Genomic DNA, 26,718 nt, shown 5'->3' with positions numbered 1-26,718 from the left:
ATATTTTGAGATTTTGTCAAATTTCCAGCGTTTCCACTCAGCTCACAAATTGAAAAAGTGAATAAAAACATATTTTCTATTTTTATTTCTATTCTTATTGCTTTCTTTCACCTGAATTCTCCCCTGCGGTCAATAAACATCTCCCGTCTTATCAAAGTGATCAGATATTAACATCATACAGAGCAAAGAATATGATATATATGAACATATGTGTGTTTGATAAACGTTTAGATGCAACAAGAATCTTTTCTCAGGTCTGAAAACAGCCGTCTGACCTTCAGAGGTCACCTGACCAAAAAGTCACATTACCGCCCAGTCGGAGCTTCACATCTGCAGCACGAATATCAACCATAAACCATCAATCACTGGTCACAGTCTGTCAGCAAACTGTCCCTCTATATATAAAATATATATAAATAAATATAATACATTTAAACCAAATATTATATCAATGAATAAATATTAATAAATTATTTAAAAATTAAAATAATAAACATATTATCTGGAGAATAATAATGTATTAAATAATAATATATTAATAAATAAATAAATACATTTTTGTTTTTAATGAGTTATTTTTTGTGAGATATCTTCATGAATATTTTAATGAATAAATAAATGAATTAATCTAATTTTTTTTTTTTTTACAAATAATATATCAATAAATAAATATATATTAATAAATAAATAAAAATATATTATTTTCATGAATAAATAAATAAAAATGTTTTTTCCTTTTTTGATGAGATGTCTTCATAATTATTAGTTTGTTTATCTCACCAGTACAATCATTTTTACTCCTTTAAAGCATTACGGGATTTTTTTTTTCTTTCTTATTTGTGCAAATAAATAAACTAAGCAAAAAAAACCATTTAAAAATTGCTGAGTTAATAGTTGTATTTTATACTTAAGTCAGTCATGCACAAATAATATATCAACAAAATAAATCTGAATGTATTAATGAATAAAAAATATATTTTCATTAATAAATAAATTATGTCTTTTCCTTTTTTTGGGGGTGAGATGTCTTCATAAACACAAACATTTTTATTCCTTCAACACATTATTATACGCAGTTTGTTTTTCTTATGCAAATAAAATACAATAAAAAATACACTTAGTATTTTAAGTGCAATTTTGCTGTGCTAGTAGTTGGATTTTATACTTCAGTAACATTTTCAATGCATCACTTTCACTTGTTCTACGTCTGACACGTTATTTAAAAAACACAAAACAAACACCTGAAGCTTCAAACTGAATCAGAGTCTGAGAATAATCTGATCACAAAAACCTGAACACACACACACACACACACACACACACACACACACACACACACACACACACACACACACACACACTCAGTCTGTCTGGCTGCCCTCGTTTCTCCTCCATACTCTCTCTCCCCTGTTAATACACAGCATGAATTTTACATTCATGAAAATAAGATGCAACGCTAACTCCACATCTCTCTCTCTCTCTCTCTCTCTCTCTCGTGTCTCACAGTCACTCTGAAGGTCTCTCGTCCAGCGGACCCTGCAGCGATCGACTGAATGAATCCATCAGAAGATCATTTTCAACACACACACACACACACAAACACACACACACACACACACACACACAGCTGGCTTTGGTCATAAACAACCCGCTCTCTCTCTCTCTTTTCAATGTCAGCAGTTTACACCAAATGTCGCTCGACCAGGAAAACACCATCACGCACACACGCATGCATGCATGCATGACACACATGCAAACATGCATAACCTTCTATCACACACACACACTCTCTCTCTCTCTCTCAGTGTTTCTCTATGTCTCTCTACCTTTGTTCACCCTGCGCAGGATCTGGCAGCGACATTTAAACGACACGGCGATCATGGTGAAGCCGAGCCGAGTGTCGCCTCCCGCCCCAGCGCCATGCAGATGCAGCCGCCACAAACTACACCTCCTCCTCTTCCTCCTCCTCCTCTCTGAGCGACTGACAGGCGAACGACCACCTCAAATAGAAACCATCATCGAGACGCTTCGTGAGGCTCGGCAAAAACGAGAGAGAGAGAGGGAGAGAGAGAGAGAGAGAGAGAGAGAGCGCTGCAGATGTGAAGCTCCTCCATAAAATGAGACAGCAGAGGAGGGAGGAGGGAGAGTCTGCGCAGATGGGGGATGAAGAGGAGGAGGAGGAGGAAGAGGGGGGGGTGATGGAAAGGCAGAGGAGGGAGGGGGGAGAGTCTGCGCAGATGGGGGATGAAGAGGAGGAGAAGGAGGTGGGGGGGGGGGTGATGGAGAGGCAGAGGAGGGAGGAGGGAGGCTGCTGTGTTTCTGTGCAGCTGGATGGATGAAGAGTAAGATGAAGGAAACAGGCGTGAGAAGGACGGATAATGTGATGAATAGAGATGAAAGGAATAAATGGGAGGGAAGGAAGAAAGGAAGGAAATAGCATCCCATAATCTGTTTATCTGGAAACCACAACGACACACAAGTACTACTACCTTTACTACAAGAGTACGCAGTGTTTTCATATTAAAGGACCAGTTCACATTTTTTCAAGTCTGTCTTAAAACACCAGTCAGGAGCTGTAATCATCCCTTCATAACGCACTTACAATGTAAGTGATGGGGGACAAAATCCACACGAAAATATCATATCAAAGGGCTACTTGTGATTTTCATTCGCATAATAATCTCTGTATTCAGACCAGGCGGTGTGGCGTCCAGGCGCAGGGTTGTGCGGAGCTGTGTGTGTGTGTGTGTGTGTGGGGGGGGGGGGGGGGGGGTGTCTATTTGTGCTTTAGAACGTAACTGCTGTGAAACAATCAGAAAATAACGTTTTATTGATCGGATTCACCAGCTTTCTCCGGCTACCAGCGCGCTCTCTCTTCATTCACTCTCTAGCTCGCTCCACCACTGCTGCTCTCTCTCTTTCTTTCTCTTGTCTTTTTTTTAAAATGAGTCAGGAAGCCGACAGCAAAGTCTAACTTTACTTTTAACGTTATCAAACAAATAGAAATGTCCTCCGTTCGTCCTGGTAACGTCTTTGTGCTCCCTCATGACGGAGTTTACAGCTCTGATCAGTCTGATCTCCCGCTGTGATTGGCCACCGCAGCCTTCAGCCGCAGTGACGTCAGGTTGGGTTTCTCCAAATTTGACTCTGGCTCAACTTTCCGGCCGCAGTCCGGTGCAGAAAGGGCCACAGCCGAAAAACGCACTACCCCCATTCAAATGAATGGGAGGACTGGCACCCAACGTTATCCTGGAACTGTTTGGAGTCATTGGCCAGTGCATCAAATCCCAGAATCCTCTCTCTGCTCATTCTTCACAGGACGTCTATGTGAAAGGTAGAGTAGCGTAGCTGCTTTAAGCAATAGCGTGTGCGTAGCGAGTGTGCGAGAACGAGCAGAGCAGAGGAAAAGGTTAGCGGTAAGTTGTCAATCTGGCAGTAAATGTACAGCACAGACTACAGCTTCTCAAGACCAAGAAACATGTCATCTGTTGTTTCCCAAACTGCTGGACAAGTGAAGGAGGTTAGCTCCAAAGTTAGCAACAGCGGGTTAGCCTAACCTGACCGGGTGGACCAGCTAATGTTTGGCTGTTGAGTCTCTTCTGAGTTTTTGCTCAGCCTTGTGTTAAAAATTATTAAAAAAAGAATCTCTAACTATGTAAATATTGTTTATTCCTGAAGTTTTTCTGCTGGACACAAAAGTCACAAGATTCACTGTAAAGTTCATTCTCAGTGTTTGTGCACCGGAGGCTTCGAGTCTCCACATCACACTTGTGTAAGTTGAATATTGGACCAAACTAGTTAAATATTCAATGTGTCCAGTTAAATATTACAGCGTACAAGTGACAGCTGGTACATTTCGGCAGTCAGAGGAGTATTAAATATTAGAGTGGTATGATGTTTTAATAAGTACTAGAGCCAATATTTTCAGTCAGTATTGGCTTCTTATATATATATTGATATATTGGTATTGATGTGTTCTGTATGTCAGCCAATAGGTTAAAACAAATGTCAGTACAGAGATGCCAAAGATATGTTTAGAAAAAACAAATTACATTGAAAAACAGACAAATTTAAGTGATCCTTAACAAAAATATTTACATTAAAAAAAACATAATGTTGTTATAATAAATACATTTTATAATAATTGTTTTTTTATTATCAAATATCATCATCAGCTTCATAATTTGGCTATGATTTTAAAAGTCAGATTATGTTTTTTTAAACAGGTAGTACAATGTTTTAGTGAGTATGACTTTTATATAATAAAAACATCAGCAGATAAAACCACACGAGGTAGGTGGCAAAGTCCTTTTTTTTTTTTTTACAATTTGGGTGAACTGACCCTTTAAATTCATCTTTGTTGTTACTAATGGTTTTCAGCAGGATTTTATAATGTATTTGACATACAAGGACATAAAACACTGGTATAATTAATTGGGTACTAACACATTTTAGCAGAGTATTGAGTACTAGTACATTATAATGAGAGACAGTTAGTTTATATGAATATTAACATGTTAAACCAACTCTTCTGGCCGGTTCTTCTAAACTTCTTACTCACGTGTCAGATTGTTTTAATCATGACAACAACACCGGTCGCTTCTGTTGCCTCCGTTTGGCTGATTTATTCTCACTTTTAACAAACAAAACAAAAACATTTCTACACGTTTCATCATGTTTACAGAGGTAGACTCAGTCCCAGCCCTTCCTGCTACCACAGGAGGGATGCTGGTGGTCCCCGTTCCCAAATCCAGTTGTACCAAAACTCTTAATGATTTTAAACCGATTGCTCTCGCATCAAATTTTAATGAAAATCTTTTTAAAAAACTGGTAAGTTCAGAAATATTAAGGAAAACTGAGCATACACAGAGGAGTAGAGGATGCCACAGTCACTTCTGTTTAACTTACTTTAACACTTGGATGGAAATGAGTCTCATGTTAAGACTTTTGTTTGTTGGTTTTTCCTCCGCTTTTAAAAACACCTTAAAGTCCCCACATCTTGTGTCCAGCAGAAGCACATTTGCATATGTCTAAACCTTTTAATGAGGAAGAAGGAACTGATGTCATTTTAAGGATTTTAACAAGATAATTTAACTTCTTTTGTGTGGAAAAAACGATATCAGACACATTATTATACAAAGTAGAGTACTTTGTATACATCTTAAAACATGTCTTGAGGGGATCTTTAAGTATCAATCTTCGGGTGTGAGAAAGTGGAATTCTGTCCAAGTTTGCTCCTCCTCCAACCTATTATTTACCCTCTACACAAATAGAGTACGCAGAAGAGATGCTCTGTTATTGTTAGTCGGCTCCAGGACAATGAGACCTTGACATTGTCAAGTGGTGTGATGGGTTCCGTCTCCAATTAATCATATCTAATCTAATCTAATCATATCTAAACTAAAGACATAATAATTGATTTTAGAAGACATGCCCACACAGATGGAGTCATATCTATTAAGGGTTAGACAGTGGAATGTGTGCAATCTTACAAATATCTTGGGATAATTATTAACTCAAAACTGAACTTTGCAGCAAATTGTAAAGTCGTGTTCAAAAAGGGGCTCCAGTGTTTGTTTTGTTTGAGGAAACTGTCCTATTTCCACAAAACCACGATGACCTTATTCTGTCATGTTTTTACCGAATCAATTTCATCTTTTTCTTTGGTGTCATGGTTTGGAAACGTATCTTTGAAGAACAGAAACTCTCTGAATCAAATTGTTAAATGGTCCAGTGGGCCGATTGGTGAGTCACAGCTTAACCCAGCGTCCCCGTACACCAGACGGTTACAGCGGATAACCAGCTCGGGTTTAAACGACGACTCCCACCCTTTGCACAGTGAATTCCTGCTTCTTCCTTCTGGACGGAGGTTTATAGTCCCAAGGTGTAGAACAAAGTGGTATAAAAATAGCTTTGTTCCAGCAGCCATCACTCAGATGAACAAGACGTAGCATAGATGCTACAGAAGCAATGTTTATTTCTTTTTACCTGCCTTTTACTTTATTTATTTTAGTGGTTTTTATTGTTTTTTTTTTTCTTTTAAGTCCTGATTATTGGAGCATTGAGCACTTTTATCATGTCTGTCTATTGTCTGTGTTGTTTGTAAAACGTGTGTCAAGATGGATGCCTTGTCTAGTGCAAATCAAATCTACCTACAGGTACAAATAAAGTAACCTGAACGTGACCCTGAACCTGAACCTGAACCTGACCTGTTGATGCCTGGACTCGACAAGACCTCTGAAGGTGTCCTCTGGTATCTGGCACCAAGACTTCCTCCTGGCCTCCATGAATCGGACTTGTTTTTTCATCCCACAGATGCTCCGATTGGATTGAGATCTGGGGAATTTGGAGGCCGAGGCGACACCTTGAACTCTTTGTCATGTTCCTCAAACCATTTCTGGACAATTCTTGCAGTGTGGCAGGGTTCAGAGACCACTGCCATCAGGGAATACTGTTACCATGAAGGGGTGTACTTGGTCTGCAGTAACGTTGAGGTAGGTAGTCAAAGTAACCTCCACATGAAAGGTTTCCCATAGTGCATCCTGGTGCCATTTCTTCCCCAGATAAATTACGTACACGCACCCAGCCGTCCACATGATGTAAAAGAAAACGTGATTCATCAGACCAGGCCACCTTCTTCCATTGCTCCATGGTCCAGTTCTGATGCTCACGTGCCCATTATAGGTGCTTTCAGCGGTGGACAACGGTCAGCATGGACACTCTGACCGGTCGGCAGCTACCCAGCAGGCTGTGATGCACTATGTGTCCTGACACCTGTCTATCATAGCCAGCATGAACTCAGCAATTTGTGCTACGGTAGCTCTTCTGTGGGATCAGACCAGACGGGGTAGCCTTCGCTTCACACACACACACACACACACACACACACACACACACACACACACATCAATGAGCCTTGGGTGTCCATGACCCTGTTGCTGGTTCACCAGTTGTTCTTCTTTGGACCACTTTTGGTAGATACTGACCACTGCATACCGGGAACAGTCAACAAGACCTGCTGTTTTGGGGATGTTCTGACCCAGTCGTCTATCCATCACAATTTGGCAAAAAGTCACTCAGATCCTCACGTTTGCCCATTTTTCCCGCTTTCAACACATCAACTTCAAGAACTGACTGTAACGAGTAATCGATGTTATTCACTTCACCTGTCAGTGGTTTTAATGTTGCGGCTGATTGATGTTTGTACATATAATATACACATATAGATATTTATTCATATATTATAGGTAGGACACAACACTTTACATACATACATGCAGTCATGTTTTATACCCTTCTTGCTGCTTTTACTATTTTTAATATTTCTTTTTTTCTCCTTACTGCATTGTCGAGGAGCTGAAACATAAGATTTTTACTATTATACTTGTGTAATGAGCTGTAACAATAAAGAAACTTGAAACTGATTGCTGAAAATAGTAAGTTGGCATCAATTCATAAGTCAAGAGAATAAAAAAATACACTATTTCAATAAATTGGCAAAAAATATAATTTGCAACTAACACAAAAAATGGCACACCAATAAAAAAAAACTCTTCTGTGTGATGTCATCGGCTGGCGTCTTAAGGAGGCGTGGCCTCTTCCAGCAGGTAGTGAAGTGGTCAGACATGTAGGTCAGTGTTGCAGCAGCAGATTACACAGGATTAGTGTCAGAGAGAGTGTGTGTGTGTGTGTGTGTTAAAGGTATTAACAGTGATATTACCATAACTGCAGTACAATGCAGTTCAACACACTCATATTAAATGTTTCTCTCTGTCTCTGCCTGTAAATGCTCATCACACCAATGTTATAATAATGTGTTGTTATATAACTGAGGTTTGTTCAGTGTGTTCAGGTCTGTGCTGTGCTGTGCTGTGCTGTGCTGTGCTGCCCCCTGCTGGTCACACAGGCTTTAAGCTGCACTGTGAGGCTGATGCGCCCCCTGCTGGAGACACTTCAGCAGTACAACAGAGACAACAGCAGGTCAATACTGTTATAACACATTGATGCTTCAGTGCGGTTATAATGTCTTTCTATTTAAAGAACACGGAGGAGATGTGAGTGCTCAGGGTTTACTTTGAATCAAATAAAGTACTTCCTGTTCCTATTACTACTCCTCCTGCTAATACTACAAGAACATCACAACCTAATATCACTTCTCAACTAGAACATCATGAACAATATCAGCTACTACAACAAATACTGCTGCTGCTTCTACTAAACAACAAAAAAACAATACTACTTCTAAAACTAAAGCATCATCATCAGCTACTACAAATATTACTGCATCTGCTACTATGAATACTACTATAACTACTACCATCACCTCTGCTGCAAATATTACTTCTAAAACTAAAACATAAACTGTGAAACTATCAATAAATTAATTAGGATAATGAATAAATTACTACATATACTACTGCTACAACTAATACTTCTTCTTCTACTACAGAATGTCAACCTCAGGTCAGGATGTAGTAAAAAAAAAAAGAAGTTTATGAAGTTCCACAGCAGGTGTTTACAGTTATCTTAGTGCATATGGATACTAAAATCAGAATAGTACAAATCATAACATTTACCACTAATCAAATCCTTCTTCTTCTGCTGTTAATACTACTTCCACCTCTAGCTGCTGCAGCAACTTCCTGTTTACAGCAGCAGAGGTCTAGCAGACGTCCCTGTATGCACATCAGATGTAATAATACTGTATAATGAGCTGATGAAGCCCATCCTCCTGCTGTCAGATCAACCAAAACACACACACACACACACACACACTCACACACTCACACGGCTGCAGCTGTTACCATGGAAACAAGCTGATGAATAATTGAGGAGAGAGAGTGACCCTGCGCCGTACAAAGAGTGATTTTGAGAGATGAAAGAAGTGTTCACACTCACACGCATGCACACACACACACTACAGGTTATCATCACAGCCTCCAGTGTTTCAAAATACCCAAATCAGAGTATAACACTGACAATGTGTGTGTGTGTGTGTGTGTGTCAACACCCACCGCCCAAAGTTAAACACATGGGTTTGAGTCACCATGACATCTCCTTATGTAAGCGTGCGCACACACACACACACACACACACACACACACGTGCGCGTGCTCACAGTGCTAATAACACTCCTCCAGAGAAGGGAAGCGCAGAGGACGGATGTGTAAACCTTTAATTAGTGCTAACAGTCACAGTCGGACTGACAGGTTTACATGTGTGTGAAGAACAGACGGGACAAACGATCGGTTGTTTGGTCCATAAAATGTCAGAAAATGGTGAAAAATGTCGATCGCTGTCTCTCAAAGTCCACGATGACGTCCGTTAATGTCTTGTTTTGTCCTCAACCCAAAGATCAGAATCAGAAACAGGTTTATTGCCGAGTAGGTTTGCGTTTGCCTTGTTGTTGTGGTGCATAACAATCAAAAAATAGAAGGTAAGAGAAAATACAACAAAAGACAGCTATATAATATAAAAATAACATTTACAATTAAAAAATAAGATTAGTAAACATAGTAAAAAATATATTCTAAGTGAAAAGAGCTGCTGAGTTTAGATAATCAGCTCACTGTCACAGAGGACAAAAGAAACCAGAGAATATTCAGATTTGAGAAGCTGGAATCAATTTTTTCTTGAAAAATGACTCTTAACGACTAATCGAAATATAAAAAATAGTTGGCGAGTAATTTAATAATTGACAACGAATCGATTAATCGACTAATTTTTGCAGCTCTATTTATTTGACAAAAATAAAAGTTGATAATAATTAATAACTTTGCCACTTAATAATACAGAAGTGTCTGAAAACCAAACAAACATGAACGCCTCACATCAGCCAAAGATGGATGTTCAATGTAATTAAACCCACATTTAATGGATATGGTGTTATACTGTCAACGCACAGCGTTTTCACCTTTACTCAACCAACTCTGTCATCATATGCTCACAGTTTTCATAAACATGAGAATCTTTTCATCTTTACCGTCTAAACCAAATTTCATTTCAGTTCATTACAACTAAACTGAACGTTTTTCCTGTTGCAATTATTATTCTGTTCTGTGATAAAACATCGGTAACTGCTGTTCATATGGGTGAAAACCTTCTAAAATCTAAACAATTATATGATTTCTATTATAAAGTTTTCATAATTGTAACTGTGATGTTGCCTAATTACACTGATAAACAGAAAACCGGAGGCGATAGGATCAATATCTGTAAAAACTGGGCTACTTTATGACAACTGGGCGGGTTCCAGTGTTTGGATACTTTTTAAATACAATTTAAAAAATAAAAACAAAAGCTTATTTCCACTGTGCTCCTCCAAAGGGAAGACATTCAAATCAGGCAAGACAGGTTAAAACATGTAACAGCAAAACACACATTATGATCAGCTCTTCATCGTCTCTGTCTGCTGTTGCTTCAGACAACGGCAGCAGTGTATAAACATGTATGTTTGTCCTTGGATCTCTTGAATCTAAAAGGATCTTCTGATGAGACTAAACATACAACACTCTCAGCTCCCCACTGGTACATCTTTAACAACAGTAGGGCTGCAACTAACTAATCATTTGATCAATAAAACATCAGAAAATGGCGAAAAACACCCGTCACATCCGTCTGGAGTCCAAGCTGTCATCCTCAAATGTCTTTTTTTTTGTCCAACCAACATTCCCAAACCCAAAGTGATGTAAGACCAAGAAAAGCAACAAATTCTCACATTTGAGATCTGTGAACCAGCATTTCTTTTTTGGCATTTTTGCTTGAAAAATTACTTAAACAATCATTTGATCATCAAAATAGCTAACAGATTAATATTCTGTTAATTGATAAATTAAGATATTCAGTTTACTGTCATGTATGATACAGAAAAGCCTCAAATCATCATATTTAAGAGGCTGCAGCTAGCAAACGTTTGGTATTTTTGCTTAAAAAATGTCTAAAAATACGATTTGTTTATCAAAATAGTTACATATTCTGTCAATCGACTAATCAATTAGTGTCCCAAAGTACTAAAAGACACCCAGAGAGCATTTTTACCACTGCAGTACAACTACTAGATCAGTGTTTGCCAACCTTAAGGTCCAATTCAAGGCTTCTCCAGACCTTCAGATATGTGGTGTAAGAAACTTCTCAACCATGAGATGTAAAACCTGCATTTCTCATATTTTGTTTACCCTTTTTACGACCCATGAGGGTGAATATAAACTAAATATAAGTCAGTATAGTGTGATATAATTCAACAGCGTCCACAAATTAGTCGTAAATGTAACCATAAAGTTGAATCAACACCTCTTTAAAACTGTTGAAACAACCGCGAGTATACAGTGTACACAGTGTTACAGTGTATACAGTGTTTGTATTCCTGGTTTCTTTAGTTTGAGAGGAACCGGTGCAGAAAAAAAAGGAAGCAGTTGTACTTTAAATTAAGAGAACTAATTAAACATCATATCCAAATAACGAGGGGAAAGTGCTCTGAATCCCGAGAGGCATGCAGATTAATTAAGGTGAAGCTCTTTGTGTCTGCTCTACTTTCTCTCTCTCCCTCTCTCTGGTTCTGTCTGTGTGTTAATTGGCTCTGAAGTTAATCCAGCAGTGAAGAACGACGCCTCCGGAGGACGTGGAAAAACGAGGGATCGAATCCCAGCAAAACGGAAAAAGCGGAGAGCATCTAACACATTAACACACGATGACAAGAAGGCTGTTACAGGCAGCCAAAATCAGAGAAAACAATGGTGGATTTTGCTTTTAACATATTGTGTTTTCTTTATCAAATGCAGGACTCAATAAGAACCAGAAACAAAAAAGCCAAAAAAAACCCTCCATTCTGCTGCCCCTTTTCCCTCTTTAATCTCCATCATGTTGAACACAGAACCTGTTATGCTAACGAGGTCCTTATTTAAAGCAGTAATTAGCAAATTTTTCTATGTCAACAACCTTCACACAGGACACGAGCGCTGTGAACTGCACCGGTCTGAACTCTGGATCATCTAACAGTCAACATCATTTCACCTCATCAATGTGCAAATGTATGCACCGTAATGTTTCAACATGTAATGAGATCATCGAGCGTGCTGAGAGGAGATGGCAGGCGGGCGGAGAGGCAGCTGTCCCAACATGAAGGATTCAGGGCCGCCGCAGGTGCGGTACGGGTGACATCACTGACGGAGGCGTGGCCAGAGGCTACAGAGCGACACCTTTAAACTGTGACATTAAAACCGGGTGATACAAATCTAAAAATACACTCCCTGATGCGGTTACTGCGGCTACACATACAAAGAAAATCCTGCCAGATCAATGTTGATGTTTTGAATCTTAACTGAGAGCTGTGTTGAGTTTCCAAACATCAACAGTGAGCCGTCGCCGCCATCCCGCCCACTGTTTCACTGTCAATCAAGACATCAATAGCCCTGATCCTCATGAGTAAAATGAGCTATCACAATTAGTTTTAACCCTTCCTTGTCAGCTGTTATGTTAATCAAAGTGACACATGCGCATTTAAGTGTGGCTGTTTGTTTCCTTCTCCTCTGAATGGGGAAACAGGCAGAATCCACTGAATAGTTGCTCCTGTTATTCATTGGTTATGATGTTTTAGCAAATTATGTACAGTCTAGATGTTCATACTGACCTCTATAAAGTCAGAAAGGTCAGTGGCAGGTTTGACTGAGTAAATGTTTGTCTTTGTGCTTTTATCTACTGATTATGAGGCTGTCACTGACACCTTCACAACTCTAATAAATTTCCTTTTGTAATAAATATTTTCTGGCCTAAATTCTACATGAATCTCAAATTGAAGTATTCACAATTATTTCTTTCAACAGTTCTGGTTATTCTGAAAAAGACCTGTATTTGAAGCTATTAAGAGACTTTTAGTGGCACACAGAAAAACACAGTTTTTGTCGCGGGGAATGAAACAACCATTTTGTAGCTTGATCGACCCCCTTTAAGTAATTCTTGACAGAATTACTCGATTTTCTCAGGAAAACAAAAATCACTATTGCAATGAACAAAATACACATTTTCCCAGAATCAGCCAATATATTGATAAAAAGGAATAACAACAATAAAAAGACAGAAGACTGAAGAAAGAAAACAAACGTGAGAAAAGGAAACAAGGGAGGGAGCGGCTGAGGGGGGGGGGGGGGTGGGTTCAAGGGGAAACGTATAGGTATGAGAATATGAGTTACTCTTTAATGGTAACAACTTGAACGTATAAAATGCAGCTCAGAACTTTATTTCACTGCATTTGGGTGTGTGCAGAAATTCAGAGATTTTGGAAAAATGTACTAAAAATTTGAATCAATTATTCAGGCCGTGTTGCCTCTGTGCGCCCACAATCATGCATTCTCAGACTATTTCTGAAGGAACCTGGACTGTTAGCGGCGCAGAAGACAAAAGTGACTCTCAGCCTTTTGCAGGACAAACACAACCATTGCTGTCTTATGAAAAAATACAAAAAAATACAGTCGTTTGTTGCAAAAAAGGACAAATGACGGCAGTTTATTATGGTAAAAAGGCGATATTGATGGAAAACATACATTTCTTACATACATTTATATTGTAATATGAGATTTTATAGTAATTTTTGTGTTTGCATTCATGTCTTATGTGTTTATTGTTTGCATGTATTTTTTCTGTCTATATTTTGTCATTATACATTGAAAACTATATTTTCTTAAGTTACTCTTTAAATACGTTGATGCAATCTGTTACTGACAACCAACCAGGTTAAATCAAAGCCCGACTGAAAAGAGAAACTCTGCACTAAAAAAAAAAAAATCACACTAAACAAGGTCTGCCGAGTGTGTTTGTGTGTGTGTGTGTGTGTTTGTATGTGTTTGTGTGTGTCTCCGGGTTAGCCAGTCAACCAACCTTAAAATGCCTTCATATAGAATCACACGCTGTGCTTAACACGCACACACACAAGCACTGAGCTAGCTGGTAGCTTGGAGAAATGTCTCTTGGCAGCTCGGAAACACACACAAACACACAGTTGGAGTGGAATATTCCTGTTATTTCTTACAGACGAATCATAAAGTCTTAGTTATCACTTTAACTATAAGTTAAGCACAGCATTTGTGAATTTTCTGAGACTTTTCTTGCATCAATATAAGAAAATATCACCATAAATATTGAGTTTTTTACTGATTTGACTCCAGTTTATCTCCCGGTCCATTCAGAAACATCTGAGGCAACAAGGCTGAACACTAAGGTGAATCCTTTATCATCTGCTCGCAGCTCGGAGCACTCACTCACACTTTAATCAGTGTAAACAGTTTAGCAGGAGGTGAGTTCAAGTCCTGTTGGAGATTTCTTTGGAGGGAGACAGATGTAAACTTAAGTTCACCCACAAAAGCTAAATTACTTCTGAAGCTCATTTCAGCTCCGGAGACATTTGAGTGTAATCTCAGCAGCAGATAAAACAAGCTGTGGATGAATTTATGCATTTTTGTCAAGAGGAACGTTTCTAGAATACAGAAATCATGATGTTTCAATGCAAAGAGAAAAAAAATAGAGTAAAGTCCTGAAATCAGACTCCCCCAGCAGCATGTGAACACATCAGATTAAATACACAGAGGTTTTCATCTGTGTAAAAGAGAATTTGGGACAAATTTTGCTTCTCAGCTGGTGACTGATTGGCTGCTGGAGGATTTCAGACACTTGGACGAGGAGGAAACTCTCATCGTTACAAACCAGACAGACATACAAGACGTAACATGTTGAGGAGAGAAGTCAACCACAAGTCCCACTGAGAATTGTGGGAAGAAACATCCAATCAGAGAGCTTTAAATTCTGCTTTTGTTCAGCACAGAGCTGCAATGATTAGTAGATCAGTTGCCATCTATTAAACTAATCCCTAACTATTTTAATAATCGAATAATCATTTTGAGTCATTTTTAAAAGAAAAAAAAATTCCAAATTCTCTGATTCCAGCTTCTTAAATGTGAATATTTTCTGGTTTCTTTAATCCTCTGTGACAGTAAACTGAATATCTTTGAGTTGTGGACAAAACAAGACATCTAAGGACGTCATCTTGGTCTTTCGGAAACAGTGATGGACATTTTTCGCCATTTTCTGACATTTTATTGACCAAACAATTAACTGATCAATTGAGAAAATAATAGATTAATCAATAATGAAAATAATCGTTAGTTGCAGCCCTAGTTCAGCTAACAGCGTAAATTCAGCTGTTTCAGTCAATTAACTTCAGGATTTTGCATCATTTGGGTAATGTAGTATTAGAGGAGATTCAGTATCACATGCACACTTAGTGTGTCAACTAGTAACAGTGCCAAGAACAACAACTGTTACCATGGTAACTGTACACAACAAAGATGAGGACAGCTTTAGCATCATGTTTACTCGCTTTGCACTGAAGGTCTTTGAGAAATGTATAATGTAGCACACAGAGGTTGTTATATGTAGCATAACAAAATTACACAGAACTACTCTCCTAAGACTGAAAACATGATGCTGTTATTAGTCTTTGGAGCCGTTTCTAAACAAACTAACGTGACCAAACTCTTCATAATAAAAGGAACATGTCACCCAGTGCAGCGGTGTGACTCGCTGACGTGTTTTTAATAGTTTTTGAACAACAACGGAGGAATAAGATATATCAGGCTTTAGATACACACACAATACTTGTTAGATCAGTTCATTGTTGGTTTGGATCCAAACATGAGATTTGTTGAAAAATATAGAAAATATTCCTTTAAGAGGTCACTATACTCCATCAGAACTGCTTGTCGAATGGTTGAACACCTTCAAAAACCTTGTAACCAGCATTCACACGTGCTTCAGCTACTATGACTGTCTTCCAGGAGAGACTGTATGAAAATATGCACCATTATCACTGTATTTAAACAATACCACGTCTCTCCTCTCTATGACACCCGACTGTTCAACCTTAGCAACCAAGGCTACGGCACAGACGGCTGTTAACAGGCACGTGTGACAATGTCAGCTCGTCAGCGAGGTAGAAAACAACATTGCAAACGAAGCGTCGAGAGCAGGTTGAAGCCCTGACTTTTGACTTGCAGGGAGCATTTCTACATACATTCACAGGAAGAGGATATAAATAACAGAAAACCACAAAAAGCAGAACATGTCTCCCTTAAATTAGACTTTTGTTAAACATTTTTAAGTCTTTTGAGAGGGAACAAAAATCAGTGACTTTTCTAGAGATACCCTGCAAGACAAAAAACTGGAACAAAAGCGGAAAAACTATGAAATTTGACAGATTTCCCAACTTGAGTCAGAAGCTGCATTTTTTCCAGCAAGTGAAGAAGAACAGAGGATTTTAAACCTGAAATTAGTGTGTGTGTGTGTGTGTGTGTGTGTGTGTGTGTGTGTTCCCCACATTGTCAACATTCCTTTCCACTGTCAACACTTCCTCCCTTGTTATTACCCACAAACCACCTGGCCCCTGTCACCTGGATACCTGACTGTGTGTGTGTGTGTGTGCGAGTGTGTGTGTGTGTGTGTGTGTGTGTTAGGTCTTGTATTATAGATGAAGGTCGTTAGTGAAGCACTGCTCAGTTACAGCACACACACACACACATACACACACACTCACGCACTCAGGGCTACTTCAAGTGTCATAATCTGTTGATAAGCTCCTCTCTCGCTCTTCCAGCCGGACAATAAAACAAACGCCCCCCCTCCTCTCTCTCCTCAGTGTGTCTCTATGGGACTCACTCACTCAGTAGGTGTGTGTTGTACTTGCTGGTGTAGTAGTAAACGTCTTCGTAGCCTTCCTGGTAGTCATCATCCGCCCGGTACCTCCTCCCTCGCCTCCTCCTGCCCAGGAGGCGCAGCAGGGCCAGGAAGCGCTCCATCACCACCACCAAGTCCAAACTGAGCCGGGGCCGAACTGAGCTAAGAGCTAACAGCAGGAGGCTAATAACGACGAACGGAAAGCGTCATTCCCCACAGAGAGGGAGAGAGCGTGAGATCAGATTTCCTCAGATCAGGTTTCCTCCTTGCTTGCTTGCTTGCTGCTGCACACACACACACACACACTTCTGGATATCTCTCACACACACACACACACACACACATGCATGCATGCACACACACTCTTTGTATTCTCTCGTCTATCTGCAGCCTCGCTCTCCTCCTCTGTTCTTCTTTTCAGGCTGTGTTGGTGCATCTAGCCCGGGCTCAGCCAATCGCAGGGCTCGCAGCACACACACACTTGCTCACTCGCTGCTCTCGCCCTCTAACACACCGCTCCTCCTGTGTGTGTGTGTGTGTGTGTGTGTGCGCACACGCTGTGTGAACATGCACTTGAAGAGTCAGCAGAGAGGATACCAGCTTCTCCTCTCATTGTTCTTTCCTTTGTTGCATCCTCTCCTCCTTTGTTATTTTTCCTTCCTTCCTTTGTTCTGTTGCTTCCTTCTTTTCCCTCCTTCCTTCCTTCTTTCCTCCCTCTCTCTATCCCAGTTTTCTGTTTCCTCTCCTCTCCTGCCTTCCTCCTCCTCCTCTTCGTTCACACACACACACTTCATTCCAGTAAGGGGGAGGGGAGAGCTCTTCAGGCGTGGAATCTGTGTGTGCGTGAATTCCAGAGAGTGGTCTGTAATTGAACACTGAGAGGAGGAGGAAGGAGGTGAAGATGGAAGGAAATGAGAGGAAAGGAATATAGGAGAGGAGAGGGAGGAAACTAGATGAGCAGGATGAAAAGGAAGGAAAGGAGAAGAGGAAAGGAGACAAGGAAAGGAGATGAAACTAGCAGAGGTGGAGGACAAGAGAGGAAACTAGGTGAGGAGAATGAAAGAAAACAAGAGGAAATGGAAGGAGATGAGAGTAAACTAGGTGAAGAAAGGAAAAAAACGAGAGGAAACAAGGGAAGGAGATGAAACTGAGAGTAGAGGAAAAATAAAGGAAACTAGGGGAAGAGGAGGAAGAGAAAAGAGGAAACTAGGTGAGCAGGATGAAAGAAAACGAGAGGGGGGGAAAGGAGATGAAACTAACAGAAGAGAAGAGAAGGAAACGAGGAAAGGAGAGGAAGCTAGGAGAGTAGGAGGCGAGGGGATGAGAGTTTAAGAAAACTGTGCTATAAACATGTTCTGTGTTTTGGAACTACACTTCCCATAATGCAATCTGCGGGAGCGCTGCAACACTATCAGGCTGAGATGGACAAAACACAGTAAAGAGTAAAGAAGGATCTGATTTGTCAATTAATCAATTAGTCGATTAAACTAACAGAAACGATTATTACGATTATTACTAGCTTCACAAATGTGAGATTTTGCTGCTTTTCTTGGTCTTAAATGATAGTAAATTGAATATTTCCTAATGATGAAGTTATTAAACTAAGGTTCAGGAACAAAACCACACCTCTCTCGTTAATTCAAACACCTGTGCAAACATACACAGGTGTGTCTAATCCCTTTCTCTCCCGTTTGTCTTCTTCTTCTCTCCTCTCTTCACACTGTTCCCTCACAGCGAGAAGGCTCTGGGTTCGAACCCCGGCCATCCCAGGGCCTTTCTGTGTTGGGGTTTGCATGTTCTCCCCTTGCTCCGGTTTCCTCCCACCATCAAGATATGTGTTAGGGTTAAAACTTCCATCCAAGTAATTCTTCTTCTTCTTCTCCAGCCACATCATGACACCATTCGGCTCCTGTTCGTCCCTCTCCTCGACCCCCAATCATCCACCGAACACGACCTTCATCCAATCCTTCTCGAATCCTCTCACCGATCCAAATAAAACCTTTTATACTGCGCAAACGGCGTGGTCTTTGTTACTGAATCTCTCTCGAGCATATGCTGATAAGCATTTTTCACAGTTTTATGATGATTTATAGACCCAACGATTAATTGACAATATAATAGGCAGATTAATGAGTAATAACAAATAATTGCTAGTTGCGCCCCAGTCCACAAGTAAAAAGTCTCTGATCAGAGTCGATATCAGCAGATGTTATTATATTATCTGTGTGTGTGAGTGTGTTGGGATGAATATGTTTTTATGAATATTTGTACGTTGCAATGGGGTTATCTGTATGTTTCTGTGTATGTACCATAGACTGTATAAAAATATGGACGTAGTTACCGTGACGTCACCCGTTGGTTTCTGAGGAGCGGTTTTGAAGCTCAAATCCGGCCGCCGCCATCTTGGCAGTGCGTGATGCTGTCTAACTCCCAGCCAATCAAAAACGGGCAAAGAGGCGGGGTCGAATGGCTGAAACAAGCCACCTAGCGGTTGGTGGACCTGTCACTCAAAGCAGCCATGTCCTTCATTATGCAGAACTTTACGGCTTAATAAAATTTAAATGGGTGACTTATAAAAAAATTCACCCTCAGTACAGTTGTCATGAAAGGAGAAATTAGCTACAGAGACCAAAACTGTTTTTTGCACCAGGCTGTAAACATGTTTATTTCTGCAGTAAAGTTGGGCATTTTAACATGGGGGTCTCTGAGGATTGACTCGCTTTTGGAGCCTCAAGTGGTCATTCAAGGAACTGCAGTTTTTGGCACAAATTTCCTGACTTTATCTGTCCAGTTATCTACATACACAATATTAAAAAGGGCTCAAATCGGACCCAAAAAACTTGATTGGGCCATTCCTAGAGTGTTTGTGTGTGTGTGTGTGTGTGTGTGTGTGTGTTATATCTGTGTGTTTGATTGAGTCATGATCCAAAGGGAGCAACAAGCGTTTAGCACTTAACCTTCGTGCAACCTCACACACACACACACACACACACTGGTGACCTGAGCAACTTCCTGTGTCGCCTTCACCACCACCACCAACTGTTACTGAAGCCGTGAATCTGTCGGCTTCTGTTCACACCACCGATGCAGGAGGATTACTGGGAGTTTCAGCTGGACGTCAGAGAGAAGAGAAGATGCGGTGATATTTCCAGAATATTGATCGACAGCAGCGCTACTGATGCATGAAAGAAAAGAGGTGATGTGTTCAAGATACTAACCTGTTCAAACACACACACAGACGGACAGCTGATACAAACAGACAGCTGACTGTTTGACTTCCCACCACCACCATAATGTTGGCAGTAAACTGGTCAAACTGGACAGAGGTTTCAACACGCACACAGAGGGAGAGACTGTGTGTGTGTGTGTGTGTGTGTGTGTGTGTGTGTGTGTGTGTGTGTGTGTGTGTGTGTGTCCTGAGGTGAGATTAAACATCTCAGACAACAGACAGGAAACACACGCACACACACACAGTAAATCTGTCTCCTCTCTGACCTCCGACCTTTGAACTCTGAAACTGAGAGACGTGGTGATTGACAGCTGGTCTGCAGGGTGAACAGTGACAGTGAGAAACTATGTTTAGTGTGTGTTGACCTCTGACCCCTGTCATGTCCTGACAGCTCTCGTATCCCACAATGCCTCGCCGCCTGACAGACGGAAAAAATGCTGACGGAAAAATGACAGCAACACACACACACACACACACACACACACACACACACACAACACTACCAACTGACCATCATGATAAATATTGATTGTAGGAATCAGAACTGACATCCAACATGCAGCTACGTGTAAAAGAGTAAATACTGAAAATACAGATTAAATACTTGCTGGATGTGGATTTTGTAATATTTGGACACGGCCAGGCTAACTGTTCCCCCCTGTTTCCAGTCTTTATGCTAAGCTAAGCTAACCATCTGCTGTCTCTAGCTTCACATTTAACGTACACAGAGAGCGGTTTTCATCTTTTCATCTAACTCTCAGCAAGGAAATGATTTCACAAAATGTCGAACTGTTCCCGGGAGAGTAACAGATCATATCTAAATAAAACCAGCAAATATTCACATTTAAGAAGCTGGAACAAGTGAGATTTTAAAAAAATGATTTAAAGCAATTCATTTTCTGTTGATCGACTAATCGTTGCTGCTCTGGGGTTTTGACAAAAAGTTAAAAGACAAAATTATGGCAACTTTGTTGTTGCTGAGACGCATGAGGTCAATAAAACACAGTGAACTAGCAGCAACTTTATTATCCTTCAGGAAACATTCATATGTTTCTTCAGGGAGCAAAAAAAAGTACTTTGGAACAACATAAAGACATTTGCCGAGACCAGTGATGGAAGAAGAACTCAGATCCTTTACTGCAGTAAAAGTACCAATACATCAATATAAAAATACTCCATTACAAGTAAAAGTCCTGCATGAAAAAAATCCTACTACAGTAGAAGTACATAAGTATTATGAGCTTGATGTAGTTAAAGTATTGCAGTAAAAGTACATAAGTATTATGAGCTTGATGTAGTTAAAGTATTGCAGTAAAAGTACATAAGTATTATGAGCTTGATGTAGTTAAAGTATTGCAGTAAAAGTACATAAGTATTATGAGCTTGATGTAGTTAAAGTATTGCAGTAAAAGTACATAAGTATTATGAGCTTGATGTAGTTAAAGTATTGCAGTAAAAGTACATAAGTATTATGAGCTTGATGTAGTTAAAGTATTGCAGTAAAAGTAGTGGTTTGGTCCCTCTGACTGATATATTATTATATATGACATCATTAGATTATTAATAGTGAAGCATCAGTGTTAGAGCAGCATGTTACTGTTGTAGCTGCTGGAGGTGGAGCTAGTTTACACTACTTTATATACAGTTAGCTAGTTTAGTCCAGTGGTTCCCAACCTAGGGGTCAGGCCCCTCCAAAGGGTCAGCAGATAAATCTGAGGGGTGGTGAGATGATTAATGGGAGAGGAAGGAAGAAAAAACAAAGTTCTGATACACAAATCTGTTTTCAGTTTTTGAACTTTTTCTCTAATCTTTGATTTTTGCTGAAATATTGGATCATTTGAACATTTATTGAAATGAAAGCATGTGAGAAGTTTAGAGGGAAAAATCACTATTTGGTGGAGCTGTTAACAACTCATAGACATGTGAAATGTGACCCCGACTACACACTGCTTTTTGTAAGACGTCAAAAGCCAAAAAGGTTGGAAACCACTGGTTTCATCTTTAACAATGTGTTATATTTTAAAAGCTTGTTATATTATCCATTGTGTCAAATCTTCATGTGAAAAGTAACTAAAGCTGTCAAATAAATGTAGTGGAGTAGAAAGTACAATATTTCCCTCTGAAATGTAGAAAGTAGCATCACATGGAAATAGTCAAGTAAAGTACAAGAACCTCAAAATTGTAATTAAGTACAGTACTTAAGTAAATGTACTTAGTTACTTTCCACCATTGGCCACGACAACAGATAATATCTTTCTGTAAAAATTGGTAATAAATCTGAGCTTCTTGTTTCATGCAGGGTGATCGGGTCATGTGGTGAAGTCAGATTAGCTTCAGTGTTAGCTCAGGACAGTGAAGGAGGAGCCTCCCTCACCTGTCAGACACCCCTGAGGGCTTCAACACCCCACAAGCTGCCTCACACTGACAGAGCTGACAACCTGGCAGATGGTCGAGTCACATCCGCTGACACAGGAATGAAAAAGAGAGAGAGAGAGAGAGAGAGAGAGAGAGAGAGAGAGAGAGAGAGAGAGAGAGAGAGCGAGAGAGTGTGTGTGTTTCTGCTAAAAATGACAAGTATTTGCATATCGCTCTCAGGCCTCTGCTGCTCTTTAACACGATTGGACGCCTCATCCTTATGTGTGTGTGCGTGTGTGTAATCGTATTCTCCACGCTCCATACACACACACACACACACACACACACACACACACACACACACACACACACACACACACTTTATCCTCTCACTCCCCCTGCTGGTCGCTAAAAGAAACTGCGGCTTTTAGAGAAACTGAAGAGGGAAACTAACACTTCGGAGGGTCGAGTCCTGCTGAGAATTACCCATGATTCACAGGGGCAGACCAGCAGGCAGACAGTGATTGATAAAGCCTGAGGGGGGGGGTGAGACAGACAGGCAGAGAGACCTAGAAACAAACTGAACAAAAGAGAGAGAGAGAGAGAGACGAGTGAATCCATGTTCTTAATGGACTGCTGAGTGACTGACCTTGATTCCTAATGGACACAAACACACAAACACACAAATGCATTGACTTCCATTCATTTCCTGAAGGCTCGCTCCAACCTGAACCTAAACCCAGAGAGAAAAGACAAACAGCCGAACGTCAACTGCACCGAAAACAAACCGCAGGACAGATACTGGATTTATCTTCAAGGACGAGTTCACAATTTTACAAGCGTGTCTTAAACCAGCAGTCAGGTGTCCATATGAACAGTGAAAGAGGTTTTCCTCGCTGTAATCATTCCTCCTGTTCATACTGGATATTAAAAGATCCTTCAAATGTGCTTTCAATGGAAGTGATGGAGGCCAAAATCCACAGTGTGTCCACACAGTCATTTAAAAGTCTATGTGAAGCTTATATGAGGCTTCAGCAGTCTGAGTTAGTCATATCAAGTGGATATCTGACACATTTACAGTCTTTTTAGCATCAAATTCCCTCTTTGTGTTTCCTCGGACAGTGTTTCCCTGTTGAGCTGTGGTGGAAGTATAGTAACAAAAAGAGGGACTTTGGCACTAAAAAGACTGTAACGTTGAAAGATATCTACTTGATTTGGACGCTGAAGCTTCATATTAGCTTCAGATAATCTTTAAAATACTGTTGTTTTAAGACAAACTTGGAAAATTGTGAAGACTAAAACGTCCTCATGTCCACACACACAAACAGGTCAGTTACTAATAGCAATCATTCATGCAAAAGTAATGATAATACATAACAGAAATTAGGGCTGCAACTAACTATTATTTTCATTATCTATTAATCTGTTGCATATTTTCCTGTTTCCCAAATATGTAACCTTAAATGTCTTGTTTTGTCAACAATCCACAACTCAAAGATATTCAGTTTACTGTCATAGAAGACTAAAGAAACCACATTTAAGAAGCTGGATCCAGAGAATTTGGACAGTTTTCTTTAAAAATTGTTCAAAACATATGTAGTATGTAGTAAAAAAAACAGAATCCCAGCACAACGCTAGCTCACACCTACATGTTTGTGAGCTTCTTAAAGACAATAATGACTAAAACAGATCACAGAGGAACGAGTGGAAGCGCTCGCTATCTCTCCGCAGGTTTCAGTGTCAGACCGACTGCTTCACTATTAGAGACACACTGAGACACAACATGAGTGAGTGTGTGTTTGTGAGAGATGAGTGTGTACATTATATGTGTTTTGTGTTAGTGTGTCCATGCTGGGCTTATCCAAGTAGAAAATGAGTGTATGTGTATGATGCCAGCAGCTTGGCTGTCCACCTGGACGCTGCCCAGGGCTATATGTGTATGTGTATGTGTGTGTGTGTGTGTCAGGATGTAACAGATGAAGGACAATAAAAGCAGATCTTCAGACCATTTTCACACTAAGCTGGCTAAATTTGTCAACGTATCTTTTTCTGTCCATCCAGACTAAAACGGCGTTTTTCTCCCCCGATAGCAGAGCTTTTTAACGGAGCGGCCTCCCGAGTGTGTAAATGTGAAAACGCCGGCTTGGTGTTGTTGTGTATAAAAGGTAAACGGAGCTTTGTAGAAACGCTGTCATATCACTGACAAAACAGATGGTGGCAGTACTGTGGTGTTTCATTGGAAGAGGAAGAAGAAGAAACACAACAACAATGTTTTAAATAATTATACTGTACATCCGTTTAAGCCTCAAATGTCTCAAAATTGTAAATCATTACCTAAAATCTATTTGTTGGATGGAAGACAATCTCTTACTAATCACCGCAGTGGTTGAACATCTACTCAAATCCTTTACTTAAAGCTGCATTCATTGATTTTTGGACACCAACGGGGGAGAAAACATCTAAATAAACTGGAAGAGAGGCTTAAAGCCAGAGTCGTAATGATTAGTCGATCAACAGATTAGTTAGTCGACATTTTTTTGAGTTTTTGACTGTTGGTAAGACAAAACAAGACACTCAACTGTGATGGATGTTTTTTTTTTTTTTACTATTTTCTGACATTTAATAGGCTAAACTATTTACAAATTAATTCAAAAAATAAAGGACAGATTAATCAAGAATGAAAGCAATCATTAGTTGGAGCTCATCTTTAAACTTTAACTCAAAACTGTGTTTTGGTGTACCCCAAGGTTCTGTCCTGGGCCCTATTTAGTTTGCCTTGTACAGAGGCAGATAATATGTTTTTAATATTCAATTATACATTTGTTTGTTTGACAGCTTCATGTGAGTGTTGTTCTCCTTATTGTCTACTTTGATTAGCTTGTTTAGAGTTAAACGTATCTACAACTTCTCTCTCGCTGAAACTGTTGTAATCTGCTGCGGAAATGGAAACAGTGCACAATTTCTTCTTTGTTGGTTTTCTGTGGCTGACTTGCTCATCTGTCCTCCGCACATGCCCAGTAGGAGGATAATTACCTGTTTTGGCGTTTTAATGTGGATGGATGTATTTGCTGAATCTCCTGCTGTGGAGGCGTGTCGTTTTTGCTCGAAAACGGCATTTTAGAATTTAGCCGGCTTAATGTAGACGTAGTCCGAGTCTGTTTCTTATTTGAGTATATAAGGGAATTCTGTTTTTCATTTAGTATTTTATTCGTTTCATCCATCTCTTCCATCGGTTTTAATGACGCTTTACTCACGATAATGACGCAGTGATTCATTTGACTGACAAAACGTCAGAGTCGACTCAGGGGTTTCTTGACTGATGATTCGAGTCATATCTACTTTTGCAAAGAAAGAGGACTGTGGATTTTGTCCCCCTTCACATACATTGTAAGTGCATTATGAAGGGATCTTCTATTGGTCAGTATGAACAGGAGGAACGATTACAGCAAGAAAAACATGTTTTAATGTTCATTTGGGCTCCTGACTGTTTTAGGACAGACTTGAAGAATCGTGAACCCGTCCTTTAAGGGTGTGGAAGAACTTGACTGGCCTACACAGAATTTAGACCTTCAGATCTTATTCTCCAACATCAGTGTTGAACCTCACTAATGCGCCAAACTCTGATTTAAAGCCTGAAACCAGGAGAATCAAGGCTGTTATAGCAGATTTATGTGCATGATGATGTTCAACTATCACTGTAATATTCACACGTCCACATACTTTTGGCCATGTGGTAGCACTGCAGTATAAAGCACAGTCTTATCTTGTGACACAATATTTGCACTGCGCACACACACACACTTACAAAACACACATTTAAATGGACAAAGTCATATACACAATGACACACACACACAGTCAGCGTTTTGTTCCAGAGTCACAGCGAGAGAGACGGACAGGAAAAGACAGAGAGAGAGTCTCTCGGTAAAATGTGTCAGGGACGATAGGGATAATACATTAAGCTGAGGAAAATGGATGTACACGCACACACACACACACACACACACACACACACACACACACACACACACACACACACACACACACACACACACAGGTCTGCTTCAGTAATCCTGAGGACAAAGATGAGCAGAGTTCTGACATCAGCACCTCTTAAAGGACAGTGTGTGTGTGTGTGTGTGTGCGCGCACACGTCTTAGTCAAAAAGCTTGAAACGGTGGGATGATGTCATGCTGTGACACACACACACACTGTAATCACCATCACACACACACACAGTAACACAACCTCTGCATCATCCACTCATGATGTGCATCACAGCTCCGTTTAAAAACATGATTTTTTTTTACTGTATTTTTATCCAAATGTGACATTTAAAACATGTTTAATGTGCTGAGAAAATCTCATTTAGCAGCTGTTCTGGGGCTTTTGATCATATCACATGATCCTCATCAGGA

The 26,718-nt window shown here is 40.0% G+C and overlaps 1 protein-coding gene across 6 annotated transcripts in view; it reads right to left on the bottom strand.

Annotated features, from left to right (window-relative positions):
* The window catches only part of grip1 (glutamate receptor interacting protein 1), a 74,390-nt gene that overhangs the window by 38,919 nt on the left and 8,753 nt on the right, over positions 1-26,718 (bottom strand). For 3 of the 6 annotated variants that reach the window (XM_042402819.1, XM_042402815.1, XM_042402814.1), the window contains exon 1: positions 16,703-17,130. The exons of 1 other annotated variant lie outside the window; for it this stretch is intronic. In XM_042402819.1, the coding sequence (XP_042258753.1) occupies positions 16,703-16,838 (136 nt within the window). In that variant the 5' untranslated portion in view covers positions 16,839-17,130. Of the gene's footprint in view, positions 1-1,826; positions 2,021-16,702; positions 17,131-26,718 lie in introns of those variants that run through there. 2 more of the 6 variants (XM_042402813.1, XM_042402817.1) reach the window with 2 other exon arrangements.

The sequence above is a fragment of the Thunnus maccoyii genome, chromosome 23, assembly GCF_910596095.1.
Source record: "Thunnus maccoyii chromosome 23, fThuMac1.1, whole genome shotgun sequence".
Classification (NCBI taxonomy): domain Eukaryota; kingdom Metazoa; phylum Chordata; class Actinopteri; order Scombriformes; family Scombridae; genus Thunnus; species Thunnus maccoyii.
Note: the sequence above shows the minus strand (reverse complement) of the source record. Positions and strands in the feature narration are given on the sequence as shown.